The sequence below is a fragment of the Phasianus colchicus genome, chromosome 2 (genome assembly GCF_987193195.1).
Source record: "Phasianus colchicus chromosome 2, bPhaCol1.hap1.1, whole genome shotgun sequence".
In the NCBI taxonomy this organism is placed as follows: Eukaryota; Metazoa; Chordata; class Aves; order Galliformes; family Phasianidae; genus Phasianus; species Phasianus colchicus.
The window spans coordinates 67,878,751-67,892,205 of NC_143437.1; the positions used below are offsets into that span (position 1 = coordinate 67,878,751).

General features: G+C 42.6%; 1 protein-coding gene across 1 annotated transcript in view; it reads right to left on the reverse strand.

Annotated features, from left to right (window-relative positions):
• Nucleotides 1-13,251, reverse strand: part of CRYBG1 (crystallin beta-gamma domain containing 1) — a 94,757-nt gene extending 81,506 nt beyond the window's left edge. The window contains exon 1 of the mRNA XM_090135924.1: nt 12,905-13,251. Coding sequence (XP_089992050.1) covers nt 12,905-13,251 — 347 coding nt within the window. The remainder of the gene's footprint in view (nt 1-12,904) is intronic.
• Nucleotides 13,252-13,455: the final 204 nt, after the last annotated feature.

Sequence of the window (13,455 nt, forward strand, 5' to 3'; positions counted from 1 at the left end):
CATAAACCAATGGACCCAGGCTGATAAAAGTTATTGAAAACTGAAGTTAGAAGCTCTCTGACAACAAGAAGCTTGCATCAAGGCTGAGAAGTAACTGAAACACATGGAAACCTTTATTCCTCTCATATGAAGCATGCATGAGTGGTAGCAGCAAATCTATGTATATCTGCAGATACCATCAGACTAGGATGTCCCTTTGTTTAAGCCCAGAGTAAAGACTGGGGGGTTTCAGCTTCAATGGGAAAAGCACATTCAGTCCAACACATACATCTACCCCTGAAAACAAATGACTATTGCTGAAAGGCAAGCCAGTCAATTTAGAATACACATGCAGAGAAGGAAGAAGTTCTGCCAAGCTTTCTTCCAAAGGAACCATTCGTGGCCCTGATTTCTCTCTTTTAGATCAATTTCTGGCATCTCCTTTAACAACGAGACCCTAAAGCACAGAAAACAAAAGTTTCCACGTTCATGACTAAAATTCAGAGGACCAGAAAGGCAACAAAGGGCAACCCAGAGAAGACAATAACTGCTAAATTAAATAAGCCTGCCTGCATTACAATATCTACTCAGTATTAAAATTCATGTCAGCTAATATCCTTCATTTCATATCTCTTTTCCCTCATGCTCTTTATATTATAAAATATTTTTGTGTTAAGAAATCATTTGGTGTGGGATTTTTGTTTTCTTTAATTGGCATTCAGACCATCATATAAAGTGAATGGATTTTTAAAGCAAAGGAATACACTAAAGCTACCAAAAATGCCACAGATTAATGAGAGAGACATGAGTATACCCACAGAGAGCTCAACATACAGCTGAATATTGTACTGCCTTGGAAATATGGAAAATGTGATTCATAGAGTCATAGAATCCTCAGAGTTGGAGGAGACCTTTCATCTAGTCCAGCTCCACTGCAGTGAATAGGGACATGCACAGCTAGATCAGGGTGCTCAGAACCTGGTCCAGCCTGGCCTTGGGATGTAACCACTGCATTGAAGATGTGCAGGCTTTTTGATATTTTATTACATTTCTTATTCTTAAGAAAATGTGGTCTTCCTATAAGCCACTTGGGTTCAAAACTCTTTTAAAAGGTAGGACTGACTCAGCCACTAGATGCAATATTCCCTTGCCCCATAAAAGCAGCAAACAACACCATCTACCCTTGGAGAATCACACCCTGGCTGCTTTTCAAAGTCAAAAAGCAGGCACCACGGCTTGCTATTGCCAACACGTGGCTGGTGACACCTGCTTCATTAGATGACATCTCATTTGTAATCAGAAGCTAAATTTATTTATAACTATCTTCAAGTGTAATGGACATCCTGCCAGTAAGAAAACGCAGTCATTAAAGCAAAATGTATACATTAAAATGAATGCAAGTATTACACGGTAGACAGAATACAAAATTAATAATTGAATTGGTACAATGTATAAAAAATTAATGTCTATATTACTGATTTATATTCAGTAAATCTACACTACACATCTATGCTGCAATATAGAGTGCAAATTGGTGAGCACCCTGAAAGTAGACAAAAATATCTTCCAAAATTCTGAGAGAAACAGATCAGCCTGGGAAATATTCTGTCCAGAAAAAGAAAAGATGGAATTGCGTGTTGGTAAAAATGATGCAGCATTCCTGATGAAAGAGATCTGTCTGTCTTAGTTACAGACAGGTACAACTGGAAAAAAAAAAAAAAAAAAAAAAAAAAGATCTTCGATACAAACAACTCTGCAATTTTTATGGAGCAAAGCCAGAGCTGATACTTCTAAGTGTGGGAAGGAACAAATACATGTTAACATATTGTTGCTTTGGCAGAGATCCCAGGGTAAAGACGGGGGGGGGGGGGGGGGGGGGGTTCAGGTTCAACTGGAAAAGCACACTCAGTCCAACACTGGAAGAAAAGGAATTCCATGGACTGTAATAAGGAGCAATGGCAACAGAGAATTTCAGGACCTTGATGATTCTTAGGAACCACAGACCTGTGGATTATCAAAATGTGGAATCCTCAAGAGCATAAAGGACTCGCTTGAAGATGAGTGCAAGGAAGGCACTGCTTCTGTAGACAACAACATGAGGGGGAAAACTGTTTAACACAATTGCACCATGGAAATCTGCCAGAAGCTGGTAGGTAACTCTGATCTGGGCAACCTGATCTAGTAAAGGTGTATGTTTGGTGGCCCTGCTAGGCAGGGGGGTTGGAACTACATGATCCTTGAGGTCCCCTCCAACCCAGGTCATTCTGTGATTCTGTGATTCTGTGATTCTGTGATCTAACTGAGAAAAGATGAGACACGTCCAAACAGGTATACAGAGGTTCATTTTTCTTTACAAAAAAATCAACAACACAACACTGTAGAGGGTAGCAAGTTAGTCAAAGAAAAGAGGGAACTGGCAGTGAGGTAACTGAGGATCTTCTCCAACAGTAAAAAGAACCTCTCATGAACTCACTGTGTTTCATATTTCTAAAAGGAAGTCTCCAGAATACTCAAACACAAACACCCATCACAAAACACTGATGTCAGTGTCATACAAATACTGTTATGTTAAATATTTGAATTTGCTCGAGCTCACTGAGAGAAGGAATTTGAGAATTTAAAGCTGCCAAGTTTTGCCAGACACTTCCTGCTCAGTTCCTCCCCAGCAGTCACACCAAGCAATGTGCCACCAGCGCGTGGGTACCCGCGTGGGGCTGTTCCTGCTCCCTCTATGCTGCCCCACAGGTTTAGCAGCCAGCGGGACATTCCTCGGTGCCGGCTCCAGGCGGGCTCACGCACGGCTTCCGGGAACGGTGTGACGAAGTGGGAAGAAAAGACAGACGTCCAGTTTTAACAAGATACCTTTAGGATGCAGCCGACTTCTAAAAATACACCAGGCTGAATTACTGCACCGTTTCACAAACTAATAAACTCTTACAATCGAGGTCACTTGTTGTTCATGTTTCCAAGCTGGATGTCTTACTATCACACTGTATGAAATATTTACAGAAAAAAAAAAAAAAAAAAGGGACTTCTTGCATAACAGTAAAGGCAGTCATCTGAATAAATTTATTTCCACCAAAAAGTTACTTCAGGAACTGCATGCTCATTTTCAATTTTTTTTTTTTCTGATTTACTGGACAGTCCTCGTATACTGGCGCACACATAAAAGTTGCTTAGGACAATACTCCTTTTTTCAACTTTGGTTTATAAAAGTTAGACATTTTCTAAGCTGTGCTTTGACTGTGGTTGGACCCGATAATCTTTAAGGTCTTTTCCAACCTGAGTGATTCTATGATTCTATGATTCTGTGATTCTATGATTCAAACACATGCTTGCACCAACAAACACTTCTCGAGAGTCAAGATGAGATGCCAGCTATCCTGGTAGAAAGAATGCATTTACACTTCAGATCTTTTTTTTTTTTTTTCAATATATTAACTGTAACAAGCCAGCAGAGAGTTCTGTCTTATTTCTATCCATTTTTTCCATCCCTTAGTGTATTATAGTGAAAATATGAAATGTCTCCCACAGCATTTGACTTACTCATACTTCCATCTCATATAAAAATACCATTTATATATATATATATAAATCACTCAAGAGTTTTACAAAGATTTCTATTTGTCCCAAATAAAGAAGATATCATCTAGATCATACTAAAGACCTGGTTAGTTCAATTAGTAGTTGCTCCAAGACACAGATACACGGCGTGAGACAGTGCCAACAGCCAGGCAGACTCTGTGACTAACAGTACTACCAACAGGAACAGAGTGGCAAGCAACCTCTGTGATGTGCATTTATTAGCACCTACTAGAGACAAGCATTTTCCTGAAAACACCAACAAGTCTGATCCCAAATGCAGGTGGTGAGAGCTTCCCTGAACTTCCAACCATTGTGTTTCCAGTGCATGTGACAGAAACAGGTATCGAGCTATTCATCGGAACCAGGCAGACAACTTCACACCTACAGACTTACCATTTGCACGACTGACATCCATACACCCCGTGAAACTTCCATGGGCTGCCTCTCAGCCTCTTTATTATCTCTTCACCTCAAACACACCCTTTAAATTACACAAGGACTATAAAGCCCAACACATTCCATTCTGAAATTTCAGATGATATGTATTCCTTCAGAGCTTTTGAAAGGTGCCAACTGTTTTTTGGTCTTTCCTGCTGTTACTCATTATTTGCATACAGAAGCTGGTCAAAATGAGACTCCATTATTCTAGGCATTTGATAAACACATAGCACAAGCCTGGGAGAGATCAGTCACTAAACTAACGACACAGACAAAAGCTGTGAGAAAAAAATTCTCATTATCTAAACTGAAGTCAGACAAGGTTTCCTCCCACTGAATAACTTAAGGAATCCAGACTCAAATCACAAGAATCACAGGAGGTTAACTCAGAATATGTCTGTGAGGTGGGGTCAGACAGATGTGTCTTCAGTGCATCCAGGTTCGATAGAGCCAGTTGAAAAGCAGGTCTGGTCTGTAAGACTTGTCACTTAGCACAGTGCTGTGTCCGCATACTTGTCCTTGGGGTCTCAGGGTTGGGAAAAACAAGCAAGCAGCCAACCGATCAGTCAATAACCTGCTTCTTGGCAGGTTGTATAACACGAGCACAGACCCACAGCTGTGTACTCCTAGGTCACTTCTACCTAGGAAGACCACACACACACCTCCTGCAACCTACAAGCTACAGGTAAGAATACCATCTCACACGAACGTAGCAGAAGGAAGTTTTTTCTGCAGTTCCTCTGAAGAATCTACACTGCTACTGTCAAACATATGTAGAAAAAAACAAACAAACAAAACAAACAACAAATTCTCTTCATCAAGCACAGGAGTATTCTTCAAACAGAAAGAAGTGCAGCATTGGTAGATAGGTTTCATTTCCATTTCTACTTTCTCTCCCGTTTGCTTCAGCTTTTGCAGATAGCTAGAGGAAGCCAGAGGATGTTCAGCAGAGCACAACAGGTGTGTTTCAGCAGGTATCTGTAGGTGTCCCCCTACACTGTGCAGTATAAATTATTTGTATTTTATCTGCAATCAATAATAATGAATGAATCATTAAAACGCACTCCTTAGAGAAAAAGACTGCACCACATTGGTAAGGATTCTTCTCTGTTAGTAACCATATACTTTCAGTTTATGCCCAATATGCTTATATTGTTCCAAAATTCTATGTATTGTCAGAAGAATTACAGGTTACTATGTAAATGATTTGTGAACAGCACAAGGTTCTCAGCTAATGGTAGGAGAAATGTCAGCGTTGCTCATCACAGAGTGCCCCTTGACTCGGTGGAACATCCACTATGGAAGAATCCCAGCTGACAGTTTCAAGGAATTGATGACAGAAACCAAAACAGACAAATAAGCAGATCAGTAAGCTCTTCTGGGAGTCAAAGACTAAGAAACTAGACACACTCCCCACAAAATCCACAGGTTTACAGTGACTCAGTATTCTCTTGTACTTGTCAGTGGCCAGTATTTGCAAGCCCATTCTTTACACATCACTCTGCCATCAGACATCAGCAGCATGCCCAGTGCAGGCTTACCTACATATCTGCAGTACTAGAAAAGTGTTGACAAAATGCAGCGAGTATAGGATCAGGAAGATGTTCAGGTACTGGGGCATGTGGCTCAAAGAGCAACCGGAAGAGCAGAGACTGGCAACCAAATGGGAGCCAACCTCACCTTGTTGGTGGACAGGGACAGACAAAGAGGGGATGGACATGAGGAACAGAAATTTTGATTAGAATTCAGGAAAAAATTTCACAGCCTTCATGAGTAAGTTGTGGGGTTTCAGTCCCTGAAGATATCAGACCCTGGTTAAACAACGCCCTGAGCAATCCCACTCAACTTCAGAGCACAAGCTGACTTCTAAGTTGACTCTGCTCTTATAAGAGCTGGGCAAGATGAGCTACAGAGGTTTCTTCAAACTTAAATCAATCTTTTTTGTATTTATCATAAAAAGAGGAGAGTGTTCTGCTAGTTTCCTGCCAGGAGAAAACATGCAACCCCTCACTTCCCAAAAAGCAGCACTTCTCACAAGTAACACAAATGCTTCCGCTAGACGTTCTCTCTCCTCAGTGTTAATTAGAAGTCATCTGAGACTTTGCATGGGCCTGAGCGCCTGTGTTGTGGCACCTGCTCCTGGCCACAGCGCAAAAGACAAAAGGAGAATGATGGTTTCCACCAGGCCATGCAGCTTAAACTTCTTCTGCTTGGCTAATTACAGCCTGATACTGATCTGTGAGCTGGGACACAGATCCTTGTGGACATTCCTCATGCACAGCCTTCTCTCAAAAGCAGCACCAGACAATCTAACAGTGGCTTACCACAATGAAACAGCAACTATAGGAAGTCAGTTTTAGGATGCATTATGGCCCCTCGGTCTGCCTTCAGTTCTTCAAGGTACTTATGGAGTTACTCTGACAGTAGAAGGAGCACTGTAATTAATGTAAGGAATAGCTATCAAGGAAAAACAGAGTATTTTATCAAAATACCAGTTTGCTTCTGGTGTCGGGGTCTATTTGAAACATGGGATTGGGAAATTCATCAAGCACATGTGTTTTGCAAATGTTGACAATTCAGACACTCCTTTAAACAGACATCCTAGATGACTAAAGGATTAACTTACCCAAAGGTTCTCTTTTATCAAACTAACATATTTCATTTTCATTTCAGAATTTCCAAATACAGTTCTGGAGTCAGGCTAATGAAAAATGACAGAAATTCTGCAGACTTGGGAATGAAGGATTTGGATGAGGTGATAACTGATTTTCTTTAAATCAGTTCTTTAAATTAAATGCAATGATTTTATTTATTTATTTATTTTTCCAGAAGACACCATGGGAAAAGAACAATCCCTTATATCAATCAGCCTTTGCCTGCCTTTTCCTCTTGTTTTGAGGAGCACTGAGTGATGAAATATTTGATAACAGACTGAGTTAGCTCACAGTATGTGGCTGCATGAACAAACAGGCGTGAGAAGGAAAACTGTACAACAGAAAGTCTGCAAGGTGTAAGAAGTGACTAATATAGGAATAGTATGTACAAAGATACACTGTTATCTGATAACATAATATGTAGGCAAGCCATTAATTTTTTTTTAATGTTTGTTTTGAAAGCTACAGAGAAGGGATTTTCCCTTGCATGGGAAGATCTGAGCATAGAACAGCTCCTCATGTTTTCATTTTAAAATGCAAGAGCTGCCTATTCTTAATAGTTTCCCATCCTTCCCACTAGAAGATTCCATTTCCAACAGACATAACTGTTCCTAAACATTGCCATTTTGGCTATAATTCTGTAAATCAAATCCTAGGTCAAGGAGTTTCCTCTCCCCTCTCTCCTGCTTCCCCTGTTCTCTCTCCACAGCCATCTGTGAAAGGTTTGTTCTCATGACTATCCCACTGCTTGCCAAGCTTTGCCTAGGAAATACAGTGCAAGCAGGGATCAACCACAGTTCCTTAAAGAAACTTGAAAACTCTTAACTACAATCAACTGAAAACACAGAAATTCTGTGGAAAAAAAGCATCTTCAGCAGGAGATTGCTTACAAGCAAAGAAGGTTCCTTGATTTTGCATGATTGCATGCAAAAGATGAGGACACAGATTTTGAAGTTTGGGACTTTGTGCTATAACATCCTGCATGAAGGTATCAGTTTGTGTACTCCTTCTTGCCAGGTAACACAGAGTGCACTCTACTGTCCAATTTCAGTTGCTGGAGCTTCAGGTGACCTTCAGGTGCATTTTAAAGTCAATGAGTTAAAACTGGCCCTTCTAAGTTGCAATTCAGTTAGCCTGCTTTAGACGCTTGCCCTAGGGTGAGATGAATTGCACACCAGACGTGCCTATTTGTCCTCCTTGATTATAAAGACAGCAACTAGTTCAGACTTAGATAGCTGAAATTAGAGGATAAGGATGCCATCTTGTATTTGTACATGAAGTAACTCCAACTAATTATATTCACCGTTTCAATAACATAATAATTTAGCTCTCCTGTGGTATTTAGTATTACCAAAAATGATACAAAATGTCATCTTAAGACAATTACAGGCCTTTCAAACAGGTTTTCTCTCATTCTAAATAAACTGATCCAAAGGCATTGTTTACCAGCACGTGAAAAGACTTACAGCATCTCACTGGTTTGTCTAATATGTTATTTCCATAACCTCAGCAAAGAAAGGATGATAAGGGAACAAAATAATCACTTTCTTCATGTCCTCTGTGCCAAAATAAGCTCATCTAATTTTTCTGATTATAGCAGTTTATCTACAGATACTGCTTCTATCTACAGATGTTGTCCTGCCTATGTCCTGAGGCCATTTCAGGCACAATAAATAATTCTTCTGCATGCTCAATGCAGGCAGGAAGCCACAGAGAAAGAAGGCTGAATTGCTTGGTACAAATCCCAAGAGGAAGGGAGAGATGGGACAGACAGTTGCAGGAACAAGGGAATATAACAAAGAGGAAGGGAGAAAATGATACAGCAACATTAAAAGCAGAGCATGAAAACTGTTTTTCCGCATTTAGACAGATGATGTTCACTGAATAGGTGTTCATTCAATATTTAGTAATGGTTTTAGCACTCCATGCATTATTAAACGCCAACTGGATGCATCTGCATTCTATCTGATTTTTTTTTTAATCTAGGTGTTTTTCAAAATGGTGTTTTCTCTCTCCACAGTTCCTCAAAGCACCTTTAAATTCATCACCATTACAAAGTGTGAATCTGACACACTAAAACCAAAAGTGTCACGTCTGGCACCTGATTCAAAAAGACTAGAATCTGTTTTTTCAGAGCAGTCTTCATTTTAGTAGATATTTAACCCTTCAGGACAGAGCTTATATTGCCTCAGTGGTACTCAGCACTACTGTGGGTCAGGTTCTTCTGAACAAAGTGGGGTACATCATCCCTCCAAAATAAATATGCAGCAAACATAGAAGCACTCACAAACTAAGGAAAATTCTTTGATTTGTGAATGACGTGGATACATTGACTCATTTCATTTTTTAAGATCAGTTTTTCTATATTTAAGGGAGAACAAATGAAAAAAAGAAAGTGAACGACTCTACTGAAGCAGAGGTCAGCGCTGAGATCCAGCCAGATCTCAGTGGTGGTATCTCTGCCAGATACCACTTTTCACTGCCACCTAACCTCGCTGCCCAGAAGTGCACTGACAGCCTTACTGCTACTGATTTTTCAAACTGTCATTAGATTTTTATTATAAGAACAGGACAGTATTTTTCATTTCTTATGAACGCCAACAAAATATGTGAATGTTTCAGCATGACACGCCTCTTGTCTTAGTACCTATCTACATGCATGTTTCATAGAATCATACGATCACAGAATGGCCTGAGTTGAAAAGGACCATAACGATAATCTAGTTTCAAACCCCCTGCTATGTTTAATAAAGAATGATACCTTCATCAGGTCACACCGTAGGTAAAATTTTGAGCAAAAATTTTCTGCATTTTTTTAATCTTGATAGTTTAACAGAACTTCTTTCCTGTATAAATCAAAACTAATAAATCTGTATTCCTAAGGCATTAGACTTGCATTATAGGCTACCAAGAATTATACTGCAAAACTAATTACCCTTTCTCATTTCCATCTTCAACAAATTAAATGCAACCAACAACCCTTCTAGACATCCACATTCAATCTTGGAAAAAAACACAGGTGAACAACTCAATCTTTCTTTCAACTATACAAGTATAAAGTACACACACACCCAAAGCACACTGAATAAACAGTTCCTATTTTACTATTCAATGCAGTTGACTGCATGACACTTTCTGGCATTTTGTTCTTGTCAATCAGTCAAGCTACTAATATTCTGTGATACTACGAGCTCTGTTTTTAATAGGATGAAACATTTATTATTTCACAAAACAAAGCTGCACACGGGCTGCAAAGCACGATTAAACCTCAGTTCTTCTAACACAGAAATCAAAGAAGAGCAGCTGAAAGGAAATGGTCCCAGTACCACTTTCTCCGCTTGCAACACTTCTCCTCACCCATCTCCTGAGTGTGTGTGTTCCTCTCTGAGATAACATCTAATTATTCTGCAGTCTGACTAACCTTAGATGTAGCCTAATACTAAGTTTCTCTTTGGTATTGTTTTGTTGGGCTTTTTTTTTGGTTCTTACTGATCCTAATTCATGTTTGCATCCCTGCCAAATCATTGTAGAATAACAGTCACAGAGTTTTCTTTGCCTTCATAATTAGTATGTTGATGAAGATGAGCTGAGTTCAATTTAAGCAGGAGAAAGGAACACAGCAAAAGTAAGAGGGGCCATTGCTGACGGTAGCAGTCCAAGCAGTCTCAATACCAATGCTGAGAATTACCTGTGCTTCTTGAAACTTAGGAAGTAATAAGCTGCAAAAATGTTTTGATGCTGACACGTTTTGGGCAAGAACCTAACTATTGTGATTTATGCATTAGCCAGTTTATAGCTGGACTGAAATAACAAGTCTGGTCTTGACCAACAAATACCAAAGGCTCCAAAATCACCACACTAAACAATCACACCCCAAAGACAGACAATCTTCTTTGTCCTCCAGTACTCAGCTTCCTCCTTCGAAGTTCAAACCAAAGTCATCGCCCTCATTTTTAAAGCTGCCCTTGGGTGGAGATCATTTGATGTCCAAAACTTGTCAGCTCTGTAGTCTGTCCGATGTTTGGGAACTTCATGACTTTCAAGGGACAAACTAAAATTTGGTTTCTTTGAACAGTGAAGTTTTCTAAGGTACGGTGGCAACTGTCATTCTTTCCCATTCTTCTCTTCCAGCATGCTTCTGCTGTTTAGAGGCTCCAGTTTGTAACTATTGCCTCTGGCAAAGAGACTCTAGGAGTTTTTGCTGGAAAAAGAGACCAGGGGAGTTCATCCAGAGACACTCAAGAACATAAGTAGTGTAATACAAACTGTATCAAGGCATAGAATTCACTCTTGTGGCCTCAAGTTTAAAGGAGCTGAGCTGTTTGCTTGCATTTTTATTAATGTTAAGACATTCTATAACATGTTGGCTACTGCTCCTCAAGATAAGTAACCTAACAGCAAAGAGAAATATTGGCTACCTAAAAAAAAAACCATAAAAATTGCAAGCTCATCAGATATTAAGTTGAAGCATCATTTAAATAAGTGTCTTCAAACAGGCAACTTTCATGCCAGGTATGTGCCAGACTGTATCTCCCTCATATCTGCTAAGCACCTCGATTTTTCAAAATCATCACCGTTAGAAATCTCCTATTTGGTCCACATAGTATTTTTCCAATCATAAGTTACAGTCTACCATTCATGTAATAAAAACAAAACACTTCAAACAATGTCTCAGTTCAGAAATGCTACCGTAATCTTCAATATGGAAAAAAAATGCATTGAGTATTTTGGGCTTTGCTCCTTCCATTTTTAAGAAGAAATGAGGATGGCAGAAAGCTACACAAACAGAGCAGCCTGTACTCTGAAGATGACCAAGTGCAATTAATGATGTTAACATAAACATGTACATCCATGTGCTCAAGCACAAGCCCAACCTGTCGTCAACAGTAGGACTGGTTCCCTGATCAGAAAGCAAAAAACAGTATTTCATAATGAGAGTTACAAACCACAAACCTATCATTTCAGAAGCTTTCCAGTTAGGAGATTCCACTCACATTTTAAGCACAGAACTTGGTAACAACGTTACACAGCAAAAACATCCTCCCATTTTTTCAGGTGTAGCAACTGAATCTGAACTCCTGTAAAGCACTGCTGCTTTGGTTTGGCACTGCAGAGCAAGCAAGCTATCTGGGAGCCTGAGTAACTGGCACCTTGACGAAAGACCTCTTCCCTTTTCCTCACTATTCACCGGACCCCATCTCAACACCAGTTCCGGGCCCCCTCAGCATGAAGTAGAAGCAGACAAACTGGAGTGCCTTCAAGGCCTCAAGGTGCTGGGGGCTTGGAGCACTTACCCTGGGAGGAGAGGCTGTGAAATGGGGCTGCTGCGGCTCAGGGAGAGGCAACCTTGGTCGAGCAGCACCTGCTGACACCCAAGTGAGGGTCTCCAAGAAGGCCAGGAGGTTCCTCAGTGGGCCACAGCCAGAGGAGAGGCCAAAAAAGGAGAGAAGCGATGTTCCAGGCTCGTACCAGGAGAAACTTCCCCTTATGAAAGCAGCAATGCAGCTTGCCTAGAGAAGCTGCTCTCCGCTCTTTCAAGGTTTCAAAGCCCAGCTGGGCACGGTCCTGTGCAGTCTGGGTCTGAGCACAGAGCCTGCCTGGCTTCCCCTCCAGCTGAGCTGTGATCTTCTGCTGGTGACAAAGCACTGGGATTCACTTTATCAGGGGAGGTGGAAGAGGGACCTGTTCCTGGTTGAGGTCACCTGCAGCAGTGCCCTGCACTTGGCCACCCAGGGGCACGGTCAGACCCAGATTTCCTGGATTAGTAGCTCTGTAAAACAGACTTCACAGTACTTTTCCTACACAAATGCGAACATAAACTACCACTTTTTTCTTCCATGAAATTCTTTGGTATTTGAAGTTCTCAGTACTTCATTTCAGTGCCAAACACACGCATCATTAGCCCGTACTTCAGTCAAGTCTGCCCACCTGCACGATGTCCACTTTTAGGCAAATACTGGTGTTTTCAGTGGAACTACTGCACACATATTTAAAAAAAAAACAAAAAGCACACAGAGCCACCCACAGAGCCCGGTTTTCTCAGCTCGAACCAAACACCCGAGAGCTCAGTTACCCAACAACGCGGCCGTTTAACGCACAGCGCGCACATCGCGTTGCCCAGCTCGGAGCAGCACGAACTCCGTGCCGCGAGCTCACCGTGCCCTGCTGGGACGCACCTTCCCGTCGGGGGACTCAGCCGCTCGCCAGCGGCTGGCTACACCCGGCCGTGCCCTCCCGCCCGCACTCACCTCAGCGGCGGCGGCTCCTGGAGGCCGAGGGGGGCGGCGGGCGGCGCGCCGCGGGCGGGCGGCTGCGGCTCCTTCCTCTTCGGGCGCCACTGGGGGAACGCGGAGCGCCGCTTAGGCGCGGCGGCGGCGGGCCGGCGGCGGGGGCAGGCGGCCGCCCCTTCGGGCTCCGAGTCCTCAGACTCGCTGCGGCCGAAGAGGCGCTGGAAGCGTCCGCGCCGCGCCATGCCGAGCTCCGCGCCGCGGCGGCGGGAAGACAGGGGCTGCGCGGGGGTGCCCGCCCGCCGGCGGCCGGAGCCGGGGCGGCACCGAGGGCAGCGCTGCGCGGGTGGCGGTCTCTCCGCGGGCATGGACGGGGCGCGCCGGTGGTTGCCGCCCGCCGCGGTGTATGCGTTATTAAGGCGATCGCCTCCCGCCGTCCCTGCCCACCGCCGGCCGCCCCGGTCCCTCCCCGCCGAGAGAGCCGCGCCGCGGCAGGTTCCCCGCCGGTGGCACAGGAAGGGAGCGGCTGGCGTGCGATCCGTGCCCAGGGTGCGCATTAGGGGCCATTATCT